The sequence below is a fragment of the Thermobia domestica genome, chromosome 13 (genome assembly GCF_964235325.1).
Source record: "Thermobia domestica chromosome 13, izTheDome1.hap1.1, whole genome shotgun sequence".
NCBI classification, from domain to species: Eukaryota; Metazoa; Arthropoda; class Insecta; order Zygentoma; family Lepismatidae; genus Thermobia; species Thermobia domestica.
In genome coordinates this window covers 46,890,674-46,912,896 of record NC_137466.1, presented here as the reverse complement: position 1 = coordinate 46,912,896, position 22,223 = coordinate 46,890,674, and the positions used below count along the sequence as shown (strand labels likewise).

The 22,223-nt window shown below is 36.6% G+C and overlaps 2 protein-coding genes across 3 annotated transcripts in view; one reads left to right on the top strand and one right to left on the bottom strand.

Moving 5' to 3' along the window:
• LOC145668129 (atrial natriuretic peptide receptor 1) overlaps window positions 1-22,223 on the bottom strand; it is a 2,711,550-nt gene that overhangs the window by 2,078,601 nt on the left and 610,726 nt on the right. The gene's annotated exons all lie outside the window — the stretch shown is intronic.
• Window positions 1-22,223, top strand: part of LOC145669060 (testis-specific serine/threonine-protein kinase 4-like) — a 110,956-nt gene that overhangs the window by 14,427 nt on the left and 74,306 nt on the right. The window contains exons 4-7 of the mRNA XM_081737420.1: window positions 726-999; window positions 3,255-3,431; window positions 10,466-10,847; window positions 14,798-15,513. Coding sequence (XP_081593546.1) covers window positions 726-999; window positions 3,255-3,362 — 382 coding nt within the window. The 3' untranslated portion in view covers window positions 3,363-3,431; window positions 10,466-10,847; window positions 14,798-15,513. The remainder of the gene's footprint in view (window positions 1-725; window positions 1,000-3,254; window positions 3,432-10,465; window positions 10,848-14,797; window positions 15,514-22,223) is intronic.

Here is a 22,223-nt window from a genome sequence, read left to right as displayed (position 1 = left end):
GGTTAACGTGTTTTGTGCTGCATCGTCCAAAAAGGTGTATGGTTCGTTCTTTTTCTAAGAAGAAACGGTTACTGGAAGAACGTACCTGGACATGTTGCAACTTTGGTTGGTGCCAGAACTTGAAGAAGATAGTGACAATTTCATTTTGTGCAGGATAGAGCCCCACCACACTGGCATTCCGATGTAAGGGGTTACCTTGATGAAGTTCTTCCAAGGCGATGGATTGGCCGTTCAACTGCTGAGAATATGGCTATAACTCAATGGCCATCACGAAGTCCAGACCTCACACCGTGTGATTACTTTCTGTGAGGTGTCGTAAAAGATAATGTTTTTGTTCCCCCTCCCCCAGAGTCTGACGCAACTGAAAACGAATCAGAGATGCTGTTGCATTGGTGAACAGTCAGACTTTGATGCGTGTTTGAGAAGAATTGAACTGCAGACTAGATGTTTTCCGTGTAAGCAAAGGATCACACATAGAACATCTGTAGTTGTACCACAAAAACTTGCAGATGTACCCTACAACTCACGTAAGTAGTGTCACCACACCATGTCATTAAAACTCTTTCTTTGGGTGACCATTAATGTTGTGTGTTTCTTTTAGGCTAACCCTGTATAATACGTAATTTGATATTCATATTTCATTATGTTTCTTCTCTATGTCTCTAAACGTATAAGATGATACTGGTTTAGGAAAATATTTATATTATTATTATTGTTATTTTCAGGGATATTAAATGTGAGAATTTATTACTCGATCACGATTACAATATTAAATTGTCAGACTTTGGATTTGCTCGTGGACATATGCATTATCGGGATGGTCATTCATCTTTCAGTCATACCTTCTGTGGCAGCTATGCTTACGCGTCGCCTGAAATTCTGAAAGGCATCCCTTATCAACCTCACTTGGCTGATATTTGGTCCATGGGAGTAGTGCTTTACGCCATTGTGTTTGGACGCCTTCCTTTCGATGATTCCAACTATAATAACTTGCTAAAGGTAAGTTTTATATTATTAGTACTAATAAATTATGCGTTAGTTTTATTAAGTCGAAATATATATGTTGAAGAGCAAGTTCGGCTTCAGATGTACTTATTTACTTAGCTACTCCTCGGCGCTACAATCCATGTAGAACGTGTTCTTCTTCCATTTTGTTTTCATTTCTATTTGTTACGCCATGAAGTGTAATGATATGACTGCACGCATCAATCCAAGTAGCCTGCATTAAAGTTTAACTGTATCAAATTGTTAAAAATGTTTTTAGTAATTATCACAATCCAAAACATTCCGTGTCAAAAGGGAGCCAAGTTCCGAACAAGTACAAAAAAAAAAAAAAAAAAAAAAAAGTAATCAATACAGCCAAATTCTTCAGCCACGATAACTTACGATCTCTTGTAGTAACCACTTGGGCAAGTTTCTCAAATCAGAAGCGTCATTTTAGATTTTGCTTGGTGGTGGTGGTGGCAAAACGCCTTGATCAAGTGGTTACCCTTAGGCAAAACCCCTTGATATAAGTAAAATTTTGAGTTTTTCACTGATTTACTACTATTTTATTGATAAAAAGCTATATAAATCTCAAACTCAGGGGGGGAGGCAATTGCCGCCCTTGTCTCAAATACTTTCAGAATGGCGAGATTTATGTCAAGAACTGTGAGAATTGATATCATAATTTACCTTGGCTGAAAAATTTGTTTGTATTGATTACTTTTTTGTACTTATTCGAAACTTGACTTTTTTGACTGAGTGTTTTAATTGAAATATCAGAACTTTTGTTTGTTTGACTGGTTTTAGCACTCCATATAACCTACTTCAATATACTTTGCAGTAAATGGTTTAAGAAAAGGTAAGATTCGAAAAACCAACGCCACATTTGCGTTCAGCATTAAATTCCCTATAATTTGAAACTCAAGATGATTTCTTTGCATTAAAAAAAAGGCCCCATTTCATGATACTCATATGGCGAACTCACTTAGCTCAAATTATCACTAAAGCCTACAATAGACTGAATCTTATTCGCCAACTCACAGGCACAACCTGGGGCCTACAAGCAGATACCATTCTCACAACATATAAGGTGTTCCTACGAACCGTCCTCACCTATGGGGTTAGAGCCCGGGATGCTGCACATTCAACCTTTTAAAACAAGCTCAAGATCCTAGAATGACACGCCCTGTGTATTGCATATCGTTTCAAGCTACCCAGCCCTACACAGGATCTGTATGATCGCACCTCCTTTCCTCACGTCCTTTACCATATTGAAAAACTTCGACTTTCCTACATTACCAATAGAGTGGCTCAGAAGCATCCCCTTTTCCTTGATATTCTACACAGTGATATCGCTTACACTCCACAACATCCTGTGCGCCACCCGCCACTCTCCCTCCTATTTACTTTATATCGTTATTCACTCCCACCAAATCATTCTGATGAAGACATCGCATCAGCCTTTGCCATTCATTCAGATTCGTACTACATCTTCCCATCATATGCACAGTAATCCATCTCTTCCAACAGGGCTCATTGTAAAGTAAATGAAATTTTTGAGTTTTACGTCCCACGGATATGCCGGTTAGGCTAAAGGAGACGGTGATGATGAGTAATGAATGAAATGGTGGAATGAAGAAAGTGGGAGGAAACGGGAGAACCCCGAGAAAACCCACGCACACGGTGTTTGTCCACCACAAAGTTCACTTGGCGGGAGCAGGGTTTGAACCCGAGACCCCTAGCACCAGAGGTGAACGCTCTACCACTGAGCCACCGCGGCCCCACGGGGCTCATTGTGTCTCTCATCATGATCCTGAGCAGCCCCAGGATCGGAAGATAACATGCATTCGTCTAACTAACCCTTCCCTTTACTGTATTGTGGCGTTCAGTGCACTTCACCCTCATCTCCCTCTCATCACCCATCCTAATGATTATGGCTAAAGGCCATAATGTCTGCTATGGTACTTCAATACTATATAATTTATGATCAATAAAGTTCATATAAATTATTAAATTACTTAGACCATCCCTGCTGACTCTTTTCCATATTACTATTCCTTCTCTTCCCGAGAAAAGGGCGTAACCCTTGTAAGGGGCTAGCATGAAGCATGCTAGCATTGTAAAAAAAAAAAACGCTTTTGTTGCTATTGTAGCATTTTAATAGATAAACACCAGTAGGCTTAAACATGTAAAGTATTCAATAGTTAGTATTTGGAGAATTTTATATCATTCTTTTATACTTTCACTTTTTTCTTCGTTTTATTTTTAAGCAAGTTCAAGATAAAGTGATGTTCCCGAAAGAACTAAAGGTGTCTCCAGCATGTAAATCTCTTATAAACAAACTTCTGGTACCAGCTCGTACGAGAGTGTCTATATAGCAAATAAAAACGGATCCATGGTTTGAAACTCCTACTACTAGTGGTACTTCCAGCGGGCAGATGTTACAGGTATTTCAAAATGTAGAATTGTAGTTTGTATATATGATAGGTGTGCGCAATTTCGCCATGTTTGCAATTCTGCCAGTAAGTGTATTTCCGAACACGTTGTCATAAGTCGGTAGATGGGAGTAGTATATAGGTAGATAGTGTACGCTGAACGTCTTTTGTCCCGTTTCTACGAGTAGGCGCTAGGCATGAAGGACCGGCAGTCTGTGTATGTGATAGATGTAGTGGTGTTATAAGATCGAGAGAAACAATGTGCATTCCATTGTTTCAGAAGGAAGGTTCGAAGCTGTGTGGTAAGTATTGTATTGTGAAGATGAATAATTTATGTCTACAATGATGTGGGTAACGTTGTGTGTTGTATATACAACCATTTCTTGAATTCCTATACTTACTTTTTCTTATTGACATCTTTTTTCACCATCCCTTTATCAGGGTAGTATTCTGGTCATTGACCTCCAAGAACTAGTTGTGGAAATCCATGCTTCTTTGTTTCCTGTCACAAATACAGAATATCTATCTCTTGTATGGGAATACGAAAAAGTTAAGAAAAATAACAAAATAGTGTTTTGCGTAGCCAAGATACGCAGCTAAATTTATCATTATCATCGTAGGGTAAACATTACTTCAATGCGGCCAATTTTCCAAGATAGACAGGTGGCCAACTTACAAAATTGACGGGTTTTACCGTACTAATATTTATCCAAAATGTGTAAGTTTTAGTTATCTCTTTGTACTAGCTAGATCAAAAATGCATGAATAATCACAGAAAAAGTCTCTATTCTACCGACAACACTGGATTGTAAATCTTTTAAAGATAAATCAAAACATAACTTTCTTTCATCGTTTATTATTTGAATGCTATTGAAATCACTGTTTATTTTAAAGTAAAGAAATGGAATGGGTGAATGAATGAGCGGACGGCCAGATGTTCAAAAATCAAAATCAAAATCAAAATTGGTCGAATGAGTGGAGGGCCATGAAATATGCTACCTCACGTTGTAAAAGGTAGTAAGTGGTAAATATCGCTAATTTTAGTAAACTTATTCAGGAAGGTTCACAAAGTTACTATCGTTTTATGGCGTGTACTTAAGATTAACTTCCAAACACTGGGGACCAATTCTGAAATTAAATAATAGGTTTATACTTCTAGTTTCAATACAAGGATAAAACTTATTGCTAGGAATCTTATTCCATTAAAAAATATCTAAATATTTCTTATAGCGTTCTATTTTTGGAAATCTATTGTTTAACCGGGAGTATTTCTAATTTGAATAGTGTGATAAAAGGGTGATGGGGATTCTATACTTAGAGTACTCAATTCATTAAGTATAACGTATTTATAAGTTACATACGTGTAACAGATGTAATTTTAATATATATGCATATTACTAGCAAAAAATTGAAACACTTGAAGAAAATACAAATTACCTTATTAATACAATGGCTTGAGACAATCGTCAGCTTGGAGAACATCTCTGGTTGTCGTGAGTTTGAGGCATATAATTTATTAATGATTTCCAGAGGAATATTGTATCAATAATAATGCAGTGCAGAACTCAGCGAGAAAAGTGGAGGACATCTGCTCCGGACTCTGAGCTTCAGAGCTGATCACAGATCTTCAATAATCTTGAAGTCTGGGGATTTGGCGGACATGAGTGGTATTATAGTTCATGAAGTCATGCATAAAGAGCGCCAGCGGACTGAATTACCACCTAGAATGCGCACATAGGCATAATCATAGGACCCAGGATTATCAGGATGGGGTCCACAGCATCGCAGAGTTGGGGTGGGAAACTTTGAAGCATAAGATTCCTTTGGCATTTGTCATACATAAACTTAGCCTGTTGTAGGACATAAGGTGAAAGAGGGCTCATCAGACCATATTACGCGTTTCAAGTCATGTCGGTCCAACCATGTAGTTATGACAAATTTTGCCGTCCCTCGTAACTTGTCACCCCATGCAAATGCACGTGTTACACATATGATAGAGTCGGCCCTGTATATATTTTTACTTCTTTATGATTGTGAGTGCATTCAGAATGCTGATATAATTACATGTATTAAAGATATCATTAGTTTATAATTATAGTTTCGCACTGGTGTATTGCATTCCAAATAGAGGAAGTTCAACTTATAAATACATATTTACAATAATAAAAGAAAGAGCTTAAAGTGTATTTTAAAAAAAAACAAAGAAAAACTGCTCATCTTTGAGGTTGGTAGAGGCCGTTGTTTTTTATTTTTTTTTTTTCTAAATCTACCATAAGTGAGAGTGTTCATGGTTTAATGGGTTAGGGAAATTTTACTTACTTAGTCATGGAACCTTTGAGAAAATCAGATTAATTAATACGAGAATTTCAATGTGAACATTGTTTCAGCAGCAAACAAATAAATACAGAATAGACCTATTACGCGATATTGGTTTGATTTTTTTTCTCTACTTTTAAAAATCTTAGCTAAAACTTAGCTTCTTATCGTAAATTCATTTTCGGTCACGCCTCTACTCTACTTAATATCTAAGAGGCAAATATATAATACACTACTGTATTCTGAAATTGTCATTATGTATTCCGTCAGTCTTGTCTATGTGAGCCATGAATGAATCGTGACTCAATGTGAACATAAGGAAAATAATTCTTTCTCAAAGTTGCTTTCTATTTTGAAGCATTTATTAGTCAAATTTGCTGAAAATTTACCTCCGTGAAGAATACCTAAAAAAAGAAAAAAAATAATAATTTTCTACATAAAGCTCAATAATAACAGAATATAGATAATGTGGTTTATATAATTATGTGTATAGTGTATAAATTATTGTATGGCACTTTACATCATTTCGAGAAAATTCAAATTGAGAGCCTGAAAAACTGAATTTTTGAATCATGATCAAAATTACGTTAATATCTGAACATCGTAACTTGTTTTACATTAAGAACTTGGTGTATTCGATTTTACATACAGGATGTTCCGAGAATAATCCAACAAACTGCGTATACGTGATTAAGACCTCAATACAAGAGAAAAGGTTATCTTTAAGTTTGCTTGGAAACACCTAATTACGGAGATGGACCCAATGTAAGATATTTAGGGGATTGATTGTAGAATGGTTATACGGAATAATTCGATCGACAAACCTCGCATACGAGTTTAGGACCTCTATAGAAGAAAAATATACCTGCGACTTTGGTCAGAAGCGCGTAATAACAGATATAGGGGCAATTTAAGGTAATTAGTAGAATTGGTCATAGGGTGAATTACCTTAGTTCGGCCCCATCTGTAATTAGATGTTTCCGACCAAAGTCGTACATAAACCTTTCTCTTGTATTGAGCGCTTGAATACGTATGCAAATTTTGTCGGTCCTTTTGTTCAGTGTTGATATCCTACGACCAAATTCACTAATTACCTTTAATTAGCCTTAGCTACGTAATTAGGCGAATTTCTGATTAAATTAACAAATAAACGTTTTTCCTACATTGAAATGCTAAACACATATGCGAAATTTGTCCGTTTATGCAGGAACACTCTGTATATCTTTCAGTGTGTCTATTTCATTTGGTTCTCCTTTTTGATAGTAAATTGTATTATGTAAGAAAACATAAGAATAATACAGAAAAGTAATGATGTTATGTATTTTAATAAATATTACATTAGTATTAAACGTTTTAATGCACCAGGAAACGAATCTTACTCGGAGTTAACGACAAAGCTTTAAACTTTAAAGAATATCATTTAAAAAAAAAAAGTTTGAAGTGGACATTTCTTGCAATAAATTCATGAAAGTATTCGCTTAATAGCAGAATGGGAAAAAATGTTTGTTGCATTTCTTGCCTTATAAACAATCCGTAGCCAAATGTCTCTATCCTACATGATTTTAAAACAACTTAGTTGGCATTTAACATTCTAGAAAATCTAGACTATAGCTATGTATGTATACTGGTGAGCAAAAATTTAAGGACAGGATAGGCAAAGTGACATCAAATGTTAGGAACTCGGTGGAAATAACTGAAATGATTGATGCCAGTATGTTGCACGTTGCGTGACGTGACCTTAGTGTCAAATGAGTCTGCTCCCACAACAGGAGACAATTGAATGAAAGAGACAACAAGACAGAGTATATCCGTCAAAACGCTGTTAAGGTGCATTGTGGTAGTGTTACTGCCAACAAAATGGCCGTATGCAACATTTGGATGACTTTACACGGGAGGGGGGATCGGGTAACTGGAACATGGACGAAGTATGATAAGTGTCTTCGGGGAGCATTCCAAACCATAGGCAATGCTGTGCAAAGGAGCGGTGGTGGTCGACCATGGTCAACAACAGCAGTGGACGATCGTTGTAGTGTGCAACAAGAACGAACGGATTAATGACAAATAAAGGATACAATCGTAAACACATTTAACAGGATTACAATCCACACACAATCTCACCTTTAGAGTTGTACGTCGACAACATGTTGTCTCTTTTCCTGATGGGTATTACGTTGTTCAGTTTACGTCTGAATATCGGTGGGACCTAGAACATCAATACTAAACCAAGGAGGGGTTACGTTCTCTGGTTAGATGAGAGCAGACTCAGTCTGAGTCTGTTCATCTGGTGAGAGGTGGAACCAAACAATGAACTCAGGAACATTGTCGAACACAATCGTTTTGGTGGTCCAGTTGTTCAAATGTGGAGAGACATAATGTTGCATGGACATACTGGTCTCGAAAATTTTGAACGTGGTACACTAGCCGGTTAACGTTATTGTCACACTGTACTCTTTCGCATGTGCGTCTTTTCTGAGGTGCAGTCAACCCTAATTTCCTATTTATGATTTATAATGCGCGACCGCATCGAACAGCACAGATAGTGGAGCATATTCGTACGAGAGGATATTCGTTGAAAGGACTGGCCTGCCAGTTTTCATGACTTGATCACATCGAGCACATGCGGGAAGCAATAGAGAAACGACTTGCAGCACATCAAAATACACCAAGAACAATCCAGCAGTTGTCAACAGCGCTGGTGGAGGAATGGAACTCCATACCACAATAGCTCATTACCAACTTTGTAAACAGCATGACACCAGCTGTAGCATGCATCGCTGTCCGTGGTGATCACACCCTTCTAACAAGGTAAACTCATGTCCAAAAAGATTGTCGCATATCTATAACTGTCTTCTTGTAAGGATATAATTTTATAATTATTTTGCAGGATACTTTTAATTCTTATACTATGTGTATAATTGGGAAAGGTATATTTGTGGTAAATTTCATAGGAAAAGAATTATAAATACGAAAATTAGAATGAATAAATCAAAATGTTGCTAAATGGACAAGAAAGTTTTATTTTCGTTTTATTGCTCTTATTTATTGCTCTTTAGACATGAAATTTTCCACATACATGTCTTTGCTAATTATACACATACTAACATTATGAGAAATACTGGGCGAATTCGTTATCAAATTATATTCCTACAACAACATATTTATAGATATGCGACAATAATTTTGGACATGAGTGTACATTCACGAAGCGTCCCCTCGGGATTCATGTAAAATTGATTCACATGCGAAGTTCTCCGCGGCCCAATGTGCATTGTACTAATTTAGCGGCCCATACCGGTAATTTGCATATTTATTGGCCTTCATATATCTGGAATTCAATCATGCACTACTATAACGCTCGGACACACAAAAAAATGAAATGAAATCTTTAGTTTTACGTCCCACGTTTATGCCGGTTAAGCTAAAGGAGACGGTGATGATGAGAAATGAATGAAATGGTGGAATGAAGAAAGTGGGAGGAAATGGGAGAACCCCGAGAAAACCCACGGATACGGTGTTTGTCCACCACAAAGTCCACAGCTGGGATCGAACCAGGGACCCCAAGCACCGGAGGTGAACGCTCTACCACTGAGCCACCGTGGCCCCCACTCGGACACAAAATTGCTTTTAGTTTCTTTAGATGCTACTGGACATGAATGTGGGCAAATGCAGAACAAGTTGGATCAAGTACTGCTTCTCTGACACATGTTACTCACCCCGGCCGCCATCTTGGACTTGCTATATTGGATACAAGTTTAGGTTTTTCAAATAGGAATAGGTGCAAGTGATACATTCAATTCATGTGCAATTTTCTCGGAAATTCACTGGTGTAGTGAACTTTACTGTAGCTTGTACCGTTTGGAAGGTATTTTATGTTAAATTCCGGGAATAGACATTGCAGAGTAATATCAGTTACGCTTACGTTTTTGATGTTGACAAATGAAAACTATTTCTAACTGTAAAAATACTGTAGGTATAAACAAACTCTACAAAATTGGTGGCATAATCTTATTATATTTATATGAATGATTGTCATTATTTCTATGTTATACTATAACAAGGAAATCCTTCCATTTCCTTTGTATTACGGTCAAAATGCCTAATGTAAATCCAGATACAACCACATTTGTGTGAAGTCTTACGATTTCCGTATTGACGTCTGTGTGTCTGTCTGTATGTATGTTCAGAGAATATTTCGTTAACGATAAATCACGTAGAAGATTACATATACACACGGGGCCCTACACAACTTTCTATTTGGTTCAATATTCGTGAAGTACCTGACATTTAACATGCAATACCTTGCAAATGGTACAAGCTACGGTAAAACTCACTACACCAATACATTTCCGAGAAAATTGTGCATGATTTTGATATATCTCTTGCATATATTTCCATTTGAAAAACCGAAACTTGAATCCAATACTGCGGATCCAAAATGGCCGCCGGGGTGAGTAACATATGTCAGAGAAACAGTATTTGATCCAATTTGTTTTGCATATGCCAGTGGGTTTTCCCGTTTTCTCCCACATTCTCATTCCACCAAGTATTCCGCTGACTTGCCTTAATCATCCGTGTTCCTTAGCCTAATAGGCATAATCGTGGAATATTAAACTGAAACATTACATTGATCTTTTAAACTTTACCTTCTTCTAAGATTATTTAGATATAAAGATTCACGGTCTTATCATGATAAGTGATTTAATAATTTCTTTATATTTGTCCTTTCGTAGAAGGAGCAGCAACATATCAAAATGACACGAACTGCTAATGGTAACTGACCAAAGGATAGAACGTGGTTGTGATAAAGAATGTACGAAGGCATTCGTGAGAAAACCCGAGAAGTATTGAAAGTATTGCTGGAGAATATAATCAGAGATGTTGTCGGTATACAGATCGTCAAGAAGATGTTGATATCTATGGATGTTGTATATGCCTTGAAGGGGCAAAGAAGAGATCTATAGGGGTTTGGTCTATCCCGAGGACTATTGAAATTATCCCTGAAGAACGTCATCACAGATGGTGCTCACGAAGACACTGACAGCTATGGATGTTGTGTATGCCTTCAAGGGTATAAGGGCATATGCTTATAAACATAATAGGACAAGTCAACAAGTACGTATAAATAGTAATCAGAATAATTATTATTCTAGCAAATTAACACAATCCTTTTCGAGGGTAACAAGATTTTACTTTTTTTTATTTCCAAAAGAAGTCTCACCACATTACATTCAATAACCGTTACATGCTTCTTACTTTCTTCACCCATATCTATTATTATTATTTTATCTAGCAACCTCAAGACATTTCTTTTTTTTTATCTTTCTTTTCGCATAGCTCCTCAGCTATTACGCCTCTGATCCTTTTCATGAAACAGGTATAGATTGACTGACAACAACGATAATGACAATACAACGATAAACCGTTGTAAGGGGCAAAGAAGAGATTTGTAGGGGGTTCGGTCCCTTATTTATTAGGAGACCCCGAGGACTATTGCAAGTATCCCTGAAGAACGTTATCACAGATGGTGCTTACGAAGACAGTGACAGCTATGGATGTTGTGTATGCCCTGAAGAGGCAATGGTGAGTACTTCAAGTTATATGCCCGTGGCCAAACTCCCTTTATAAAAATTGTTGTATGAGTACATCAGGATTCTGAAACATGTAGTTTTTGATAGCGCACATATTAGTTCCTAACTGACGTCTTGACCCGGCTACGGTAGATTCCATAGTCTAGGAGCTATGGACCTTTAAAGTTCATTTTTTCATGTTTTCGGCAGCCTATAACTCTGAAGGGAAGCATTTGTGGACCCAGGTTGGTCTATCTTATCTTGGTGTCAGGAATCATCTTCCAAAAAAGGGCGCCCATCAAGGGGGCAAGGTGGGGCGCTCGCCCCTCTCTAGAGGAAATTGTACTTCGGAAGATCGAAAACCCGATAGATTTTTTAGAATAGTTACCGCAAAATTTGAGACATTTAAAATGTCGCTAATGCTTGCCCCTTCCTGGGAACCACAACATGGGCGCCCTTGCTCCTAAATGTTGTCGATGTTGTTTTGAAACACCCTGTATATATATGCAAGAAATTTTCAATCTCTTTCAACTTCCTTCGTATTTATTTGAATTCCATCATGTTCGTTCTAGGCTCTTTTTTTAAATTATAATTATGCGGTCAATAAAGTCAATAAAGGTTATTTTTATAAACTTTCCGACTGTGGAATTAAAAATCCGTGAAAACTGAAAAAGCTATGAATTCGATTATTTAGTTTGAGTGGAAACCTGAACGTGCGTTATCTGCTCGGCTGTAACTTACCGTAGGTGGAGTACCAAAACTACTGGATAGAAAAGAGGTTGGCTTGCAATCACACAGGTAGTTGGCGTTGGCAGTGTTGTTTTAATAATGATATTTGTGGCTATCACTGTTTCTTTCAGAAACAATGTTCCGGGGGTTACACTTAGTATTCCGGGGGGCACTGCTGGTGCTATTCAATTTATTGTTATATTATAGACGTATTATTTTGGTCTCCTCCGGGGGGCCCTCTCAGAGCTCCGGGGGGCAGTGCCCCCCAAAAAAAAGTTTCGAAAAAACGCTGGTGGCTATGAGTTAAAACTTATTATTTATGAGTTATAACAGTTCAGTGTTGAGTTTGGAACTGATAATTAGGGAATAAATTTTGACTATTGTTAGAATTTTTTTTAAAAAAAAACCTGTAAACTGTTATTACAAATGAAATACTGGGATAGAAAATATAAATAATTTTATTATAGAAATTACTTTGTAATAATGATGTGAATAAGGTAGTTTTTCTGTAGGTAGTTAAACTTTTGATATTATTCATCCGTGCTTTATTTTATTCTAACGCTGTAAAGACATATGACTTGTGCTGATGTAGAGAACTGTTGTTTACTAGTTTTTGGTATACATACAGTACCCAAGTTACGTCAGTGTAATTCAGATTAGTAATATTGATAGTCTTTTAATTATTGTTTGGCTGCCGTTGTTCAGGGCTCAGTGGTAGAGCGTTCACCTGTGGTGTGCATGGGGATCCCTGGTTCGATTCCGGCTGTCGCCAAGTGGGCTTTGTGGTGGACAAACATCGTGTTCATGTTTTTATTTTTAGGTAATCTTTCGTTACCTCGCACTTTCTTGATTCCGCCATTTCTTTAATTTGTTATCATCACCGTCATGTAAAGAGCCATGGCATCTCCAATGATCTAAACATTCATCACAAATAATGTTAAACCATTTGAAGAAAACTGGCTACAAAAATAAGCTCAACATTTGAGTGCTATGGTATGAATCAAAAACATTTACACTATGGAATTAGTATGTGTAAATCTCTACTGAAACGTAACCAACTCAAAGTATTTCTGAAGCGGCTCACCACTGTGGTCAAAGCGAAGAGAAACTCCACAGTATGTGGCAAACCCCACATTTAACACCGAGGAAGGTTATACAATGTGTTTGGTGTGATTGGAAGGGAATCGTGCATCACAAGCTGCTGCTGCCGGGCAAAATGATAGACTCTGAACTGAATTGTCGACAATTAGCGCAAGTGCGTCAATAATGCAAAACAAACAGCCGGAACTGGTCAACAGAAAGGGTTCCGTATACCACGTTCACAACTCAAAACCGCATACAACTTTAACGAGCTGTCATCTTGGTTGGGAGTTTTAATGCATCTACCTTATAGACTGGACGCGGCACCGTTCGACTACGTTTTGTTTCAGTCTCTGCAGAACTTCCTCAATGGTGTTAAGTTAGTTTCGAAAGAGGCTTGTGAAAACCACGTGTCCACGAAACCAAGAGACCAATTTTTTGACTTGAAACCACAAAAATTCATATAGCGACGGGATTATGGTGTTGCCCCCCCCCCCCCGAAAAAAAATGCAGCTCATCGGACAAAATGTTGCATATGTCGTTTCATATTGTTCTTTTGAAATCGCAATAACTGCATTTTTAATTTTGACCTCTATAGACTCAACACTTTTTAGACATGCTGATACTTCTCTTCTGTCCACTGAACGGCGTTATAAAACTGGCAATTGATAATTAATGAAATACTGCTTTGAAGTTTCATTGCTTTCACCTGTGTTTCATTTCACTTCAGTAACAAACATAAATAGTCGAAGAAAAATGATGGAACCAGGGTGGCATTTTCTACGATACAAATTTAAAATCTCAGACGTTACGTCATCGATAAACGTACTTAGGCTGAGAAATCTTAATTAAGGCTGTGCCTGTAACTTTCCTGATCTTACTATTACCTTCAGATCTTGGAGTATCTTCAAATCCTATTTCTTATTACATACATAGAATGTGTTGCACAGATTCAGTCCGAAGCATTGTTAATGTGTGCCTTTAAAATCTTGGGTCTTATTGAAATTTTAAGTTCTTGGAGACTAATAGATTGAGATCTATTCTATAATCACAACAAAGAGAAACCATGTGCTATACTTACGTTTAGATTAATATTACACTATTTATATCTTATGAAACATTCCTTTTAAAAAAACTGTTTAAATCATGTATCATTGCTGAAATTCACTTTCTGGATGTAACATGATCTTACTCTTGGAGCAAAGTCATAAGTCAAAAAAATTATTAATATAATGTCATACTTCTTTTTGCCCCAATCTGTACTAGAAGACTTTTTATTTCAACTGTGCCCTCGGAAAATATGTGAAACACACTTTGGCATAGCGGCAAAAATAGCGGCATATCAAAATCAGATAGGTGAATTATGGTAAAGGTATCACATGCAAAATCGTATTGTCTAGTTCACTACGTTTCTGCTTTTCGAATATTTTTATTTGTTTTGAAAATATTACAGAAAAACTCTAAAATTAGCGGTAGTTTAATTTCGTTGTAGTGAAGACCCTTAAGATCTAAGACTTGAGTGAACTAATATTGCTCACGAAACTCGAGAAACTTCTCGCCTCATATCATCTAGTCTTGTTTTCATCTTATGGGCAACACTAGCTTAAAATTACTAAGAAATATTTTTTCATGAATTAGTATTCCAGTACTAATATATATTTTATTGTTTTTTTTTTTCTTTATCAGGCTAAAGGCATTTCGCTGTTACTCACGGTTCATGGGCTGCATTTAGTGATAGTTTGGTGCAGGGCCACCGATAAAGTTCGTACAGGTGATAAATGGCAGCAGATGCTGTTTCTCTTCCGCAACTTCTCCCCCAGTATAGACTGATTAACACTCAAAATATTCTTACTAAAGACCCGCAAGTTTTCATGAGGTCTAACGTGAGGCAGGTTGGGATATAAAGGGGAAGAGGTGGGACCTGGGCATTCATAGCCATATTTGCAACAGGAGTAAATGTTGAAGGGAAATTAGGGTTGGGATATCGAGGCTGACTCTGTGGGTACTCCCTCCGACTTCCTTTCCCTTCTCCTAGCGGAGTTTCAAAGGAGGTTCGGGGGAATCTCACATTGTCTACTCGATTTTTTTTCTAGCCCCATTCGGCCTTCAACATTTGCTTGGCCATTGGTCCTCTTAAAAATGTGATATGTGAGGGGTGACCCACAACCCCCCTTCTTATCCCTACCCCCAACCTGTCACAATTTTTAATTTTTTTAAACAATTTTTATTAGAGTAGTTCAATAAACTATATTTATTTATATTTTTTTTCTAAATAGGTCCTGTACCATAGGAAGCAGAATAGATCATTCATTTCCTTTAGTTCGCGTTCCGTGATTTTTTTTTTTTTAAAGTTTAGGGCTAACAGCATGTCCGAGAGAAGATGATACTGCAATTTTAAAATGGTAAGTAAGTTTCTTAGTTCAAACACTTTAGTTTTAATTACAGGTTCTAGAGGAAGAACCAGCTAATTCCATTTATCCGTCTTCCGTGTTTCTCTTTAGCCATTTGAAGGAAGACAGAGAAAAAAATACACAGAAGGTTAATAAATGATTGTCTATGCCTACAGGATAAGATTACAAGATGTTCCGTTGTCTCAGAAAGTGTATTTATTTCTGTTGAAAGAGCTAAGTCGCATCAATAAACTTCTGTCTCCTCTTGTAAAAGTCTGCAAAAATGATTATTAGCACTTTCTTTCCCTAGAACCGCGGTTAGTCCTTAGGTTATAATAAAAATTTATTTGTTCATTTTTTAAAAAACATATATATATATATATATATATATATATATATATATATATATATATATATATATATATATATATATATATATATTACTTTATGTACCGTATGTAACTTAAATTGAGTCGTTCAAATTCTAGGACAATAAAATTTTAACTATAAGGTTAAATTTGTGTGGATTTGACAAATGAATGCTCTCACATGTTATAAAATAGAATCAAACCCTCCAGAAGGAGCTCCGGAACAAACAAAATAGTAGCGTTTTATCGTTTTCGTAATTGCTCAGAAGCAGAAAAATCTAGAAATGACAGTGCAGTTCAAATCTCTATATATGCATGACGTAACTTTTTTTTAATGCAAGATTTTATTCAGCGAACGTTCTTTACTTTGTTCTTTGGTGTAATCTTTCGTAACCAACTGGCTAACAAGCGCAGTTTCTGTATTCAGTCCCTAGTAGACACATGAATTTTTCTTTTTTCTTTTCTTTTCTTTTTTTTAGAAAAATCGAAACCGGTTTTGAAAACTTTCAAAAAAGCCTATTTTTCAAAATTTGTTTCGTTTTTGGCCTCCTATCAAACCAATTCTGTTTCGTATCAAAAACTAGTTGCTCCTTTGTCACTTTTTTTTGAAAATAATAAGCACCTTTGGCGCGGGAGATCTGGGTTCCCTCCTTGTGGAAGTTTATGTCGTTCAGATCCCACTTAAGCTGTAGGTCCACATTTCATTTAGCCTCGCTGCTGAAAGGGGCGCTGAACTCAAATAGCAATTATTATTTACAAACGAGTACTAGAAGAAGAAGAACATACCGGCGTCGGCGAAAATCAAACTGGTTCAGTAAAAATTAAAAACCTTTCTTTCTTTTTTTTTTTTTTTACAAAACTTGATGAAAAACGGATTTTTTTTGACAAAGCTGAAACCCGTTTCGATGGAAAAACTAAACCAGTTTGGGAGAAAACAGGAAACTATAAAAAATGGTTTTATCCCTCATTAATCACTATCTCAGATATAAATCTCACTATAGTGCTGCCAAAATGTCTTGAGCCGTGGCAAAAATGTGAACTAAAGCTCACACCTGCTACACACCCACGCGTTCAGCCAATAAGGGTTCAGCTGTTGCTAAGCTAGACAGCCTTAGTAAAGGGAATGGAATTCCTTTAGCCGATAGCAGCGCTTGGAATGGAAGATTAGGTGTCAAGTCAATGCGGTATATCTATAGTAGTTAGTCTATCACTTCAAGCAACAGTACCATCTCATATAACCTCGGTGCTAAAATTGACACTGAATTCCAATCTATCAATCAACCAATCACCCCATTTCTTTCACTATATCCCACTCATGCTTCTTAATTTCTTCTTTGGTCTATAGATTATAGTATTCTAGATGTGAAACTCTCAAAACTTAAAAAAAAAAATGTTAGTCAGTTACATAATTTTATATTTTAACTCAGTGGTCTAATTTCTCTCTACATGATAAGTAGGTTATATAAGTTTAGGACTTCTCCCCAGAGCAGTAGTTTGAAAGACATATTTCAAACATATTTTCTTTTCATGCTAACATAAAATTCTAACAACAATGCTTAATCCGCACTCTAAGCTAATTTTCGATACTGATTCTGTGGTGCACGAGTACAATATTCACAGTAAAAGGAAAATTTAGGGATTTTTCTTTTTAAATATCTCTACATAATTTCTCTCGGCTTCCTGATACTTGCAAATTATTTACATGATCTACGAGGGTCGTTTAATAAGTCCTTAGAAAAAAGATACAAAAAAGAAAACATTTTGGGTAGATTTTTATGTATTTTTCAACATAATCTTTCAGCTCGACACATTTTCCCCAACGATTCTCCAACTCTTTAAGTCATTTAATGGTAGGATTTCAGAAGGTTTTCAAAATAGGCATCTGATTGGGCGATGACCTCCTCGTTCGACGTGAATCGTTTTCCGCCGAGCCATGTTTTCAAGTTTGGAAATAAAAAGAAAAGACATTGGAGGCTAAATCTTGTGAGTACGATGGATGTTGTAACAATTTGAATTTTAAATTAGTGATTTTCGCCATCGAAACTTTGTTTGATGGCCCAGACTTTTTTCTTTGCCAAACAAAGACATTTTTTGTTGATTTTTCCTTTGAACCAATGCAATAATGACGTACAATACTCTCCATCTATCGTTTGTCCTTTTTCCAAGTAATTGATGTAGATGATTTCGCGTACATCCCCCCCCCCCCCAAGAAAAAAACCTGGAGCTGGATCGCCTTTAAAAATTCACTGCTTCAATTATTGCTTTCTTTCTGAAGTGTAGTAGTGTCTCATCCACTGTTATGTATCGCTGGGATTGCGACGAAAAGTGCTCGATTGTATTTACTCTCCACTGACATGAGAGCAGACACGGTACCGAGATTATTTTCAATCCCAATTTTTCATGCAAAATTGAAAACACTGTATATTGTGATATTTCGTGCAATTTGATTCGTCTCTCACTCAAAACTATATCATGGATTTTGTCAATCATTTCGAAGGAAGTCACTTCCACTGGAGGTTCCTATACGAGTTCATCATTTGCGGATGTACGGGCACGTTTAAACTCATTTACTCAATTATAAACAGTCGTAAACACAGGAGTAGATGTGTGATGAACTTCATCCAACTCAGCTTGGATCTCTTTCGGTGTTAAAGTGTTTAATAGCCGCACGAAACTAATTTCTTTCCATTTTTTTCTAAATAAACACGAGTTTGTTTCTTTAATCGACTATGACTATAAAACCGGTTGACGGCTATACTGAAAATTTAACAACAGTCTAGTGAGGAGTGACGCTTGCTGAAAGCAAACCTTTTCTCGGTACTACGAGTGTCATCTTTCGGATTTTCTAAAGACGTATTGAACGACCCTCGTATTATATAGAAATGAAAATGATCTTGTGAGTCATTTGAAATGAATTTTTGGACAGTTATCACCTATCTCAAATTGGGCTTTTCCCATGTTACATTGATGAAAGGATACATCTTGAAGAGCAGTAGAGAGCGCTCAAAATATAATCTCTTACAATCATGTCAAGTATTTTAAAAAAAAAACTGGTATATAAACCTCATTAAAAATAAGTAGATCCGTGTCCGTTTTTTGAGAATTCATGTTTTAAGGGGGTATTTTCTACAAATTTTTCCTTCACATTGATAAGATGTTTCTTGTTTGTGATCGCATCACGGGCAAACGGTCGATCCATTTGAAATGAATTTTGGAACTATCTCATGCTTCAGGTCACTTTAATTAAAAGGATATCATAAGGGAATAAAGGTTCAAAATTTTCGTTGAAAATAGAGCATTTAATCGTTTTTTGTCATAAAATCTGTATCCTAAAGGAAATTCAAATATTTTCCATAAGTCTATTTCTTCTTGTGGAGAACGGACATTTCAGGTAATCTGCAAACAGGGGCGCCCGAAGAAAATTTTCTAGAGGGGAGGGCCATCTCCATGGTTGCTATATTACATATGATATTTAATATACGTGGTTTGCTACATTACGTATACATTTTCGTGAGCCAGGGGGGGGGGGAATCTCGCGCCCCATCCTGCCCTCCTCTTCGGGCGCCCATGTTTGCAAATATAGTCCATTACAAACAAAGAAACAAGTTGTGATTTGTGTTTATTATTATTATTATTTTAGTAAACCTTTTTAAAGCACAGATTACACGATAAACTAAGGTCCTACTGTTCAAAACTGAAAACAAATTTTTACCTCCCTACACATTTGCTCATATTTCACTATTCTTTCTCATTCCTCTGCATCATCGTATTTATATTTGTAGTACGCTTCCTGTTTTGTCGGTTTCCTTTCGCCTTTTTATTTTACTTCTTTTACATCCTTTTCCTTCTTCCAATAATTTTATTTCCTCATCTTTTCCTCGTCATTTCTCTCAACATTTCTTCTGTAACATATGCTTTTCCTTCGTTATGCTCAACTTTCCTTTGAACTATTGTGACCTGCAGTTAGTTTCTATTTCTGTTATTGCGAAGCCAAATATCTTTAATTAAATTTTCTAGCAAACTCGTTCTCATATCCCACTCGTTTTAATTTTTTCCGTCACCAACATCATCACCATTATCATAGGTATTCTGCCATTATAGACGGCCATTTGCCGCAACTGAGTAGCTTCCATGCTCCACAATATTTCGCTAGCATCTTCGTCTTCAAGTATGATCTTTCCGTTTTAATAGAGTCTATTAATTGTTGCCTCCTTCGCCCCCTTTCCTCTCTTTGCTGCCACCATACTCCTTAGCACGTCCCTCATAATACAGTTCCTTCTTAGTCAATAATCCCAACAAATTTCATCTTTCTCTTCTTAATAATATCTAAAATTGTTCTTTTCTTCCTTCACCATTTCCAACACTCTCTCATTAGTTTTATGCTCCACCCAGCTAATTTTCTCCATTTTTTTCACACCCACATTTCAAAAGCTTCGAGTCCTATTTTTTAAATCGTTTTTACGTAATGTCTATGTTTATGTTTTATACAGTACAATACTCCACACGAAACATTCTATGAGATTTTTCTCAACTCTTCATTCAAAGTCCCATCAAACAGACTTTCTTTTTTCTACGAGGATTGTTTTATCATTCCTATCCGTGTTTTATTTCACATTTGCAAATCATATCATCACTGGTAATACTACCCGCTGTTGTAAACTAGTTACCTGTTCTATTTTCTCCTCTCCTATATTTGACACGATCGCTTCGTTCCGATCACCATAGCTTTGGTCTTTCTAACATTTATTTTCATGCCATATTCTTCCCAGTCCTTCCTCAAGTTTTCTAACATATTATTGATCTTCCTTTCAGATTCCGTAACAAGCGCCATATAAACTGCAAATCAATTTTCCCATATCCAACTTAATTTTGTCTTACCATTTTCGTAGTTTCATTGTTCAGTTGGAATTTACTTCAGCCAATAATATTTCCTTTGAAAAGATGTCAACTTCAAAGAGAACTTCATATTTTTGAAAGAACTTAGAAATCTATCATCATACACGTGCACAATTTATTTGAAGTACGAGGAAATACCCAAAAGAAACCGGAATTATTGTGTAAAAGCTATATTTTCAAACTTTTTACAAAACAATCTTATATCCTTCAAAATACTCTCCATTGCTACTAATACATTTGTCCCACCGATACTTCCACTGTTCGAAACATTGTTTGTAGTCATCTTGAGAAATGGTTGACAGTTCTTCCCTCGTTACTTTCTTGACCTCGTTATTTCAATATTGTCAAATCGGTGCCGTTTCATGCCTCTTTTCATGCGTGGAAGTGAGAGCAAGTTGCACGGAGTCAGGTCAGGCGAGTAAGGTGCGTGGGGCAGCGGAACCATGCTATTCTTAGCCAACAACTGGTGAACAGAGATGGCTGTGTGCGGGTACATTGTCGTGGTGGAAGAACCGGTTTCCTATCTGACATAAATCGGATCTTTTTTGACGAACACTGTTGCACAATCTTCTTAACCTTCCAAATAAAAGGCTTGATTGATGGTCTGACCTGGTCACTTAAACTTGTCATCAGAAAAATCGAAACAAGAACATAACAGAGCTAGCAGAAACACTCTCAGCAGATGAACACAACAAGCCAAGCCGACAACCAGGTGGCACTGAATTCGAATGAGTTGCGCTATACACGCCTAGCAGCATACATGTGTACTACAGAAGCTTCGCACACCACAATGCTATTCCGGTTTTCTTTTGGTACTACCTTGTACATGTAAATCGGACGTGTAAAAACATGCTATTTCATTGATACAGATCCTTAAGTACCATAATCGCATTCTATACTGCTTCTCCCTTCTTGTGATCATAGGCCGAACTTGAGGGGAACAGACGTGTGATTTCCCCATAGAACACCGCTGGCTCCCCTAAAACATCATTGGATCACCGGTTGAAACTATGATAAGCCTCTAGTAAAATAACTAGTTATGTCACTGCTTCTGATTTGGAAAGTAATAAATAAAAACAGTGGAGTATCGCCAGCGAGGTTGATCCTTCTTGGTATTGCATTATTAATGGTGTAGTGTAGTAATAATAAAAATATATTTTAAAAAATCATATTGAATGTTTCGTGTGACGTATTGTGCTGTAGGAAGGAGAGATGTGAACATCAAGAACAAATAAATAAACGTTTAAATATGTATGGGTGGGACAAGGATAGAAAACATTGCTGTTGTAAGATAAACCAATAATGAATCCTTGGCAAAAGTTTGGGAAAAAACAATACTGAAGATACCTTTAAAAATGACTCAAAACTAATAAGCTTTTGAAAATAAATTGTTTTTCTTAGGATATAATCAGGGCTGGCCAATCGATTTACTGGCCCTAGAATGATAGTCAATTTTGG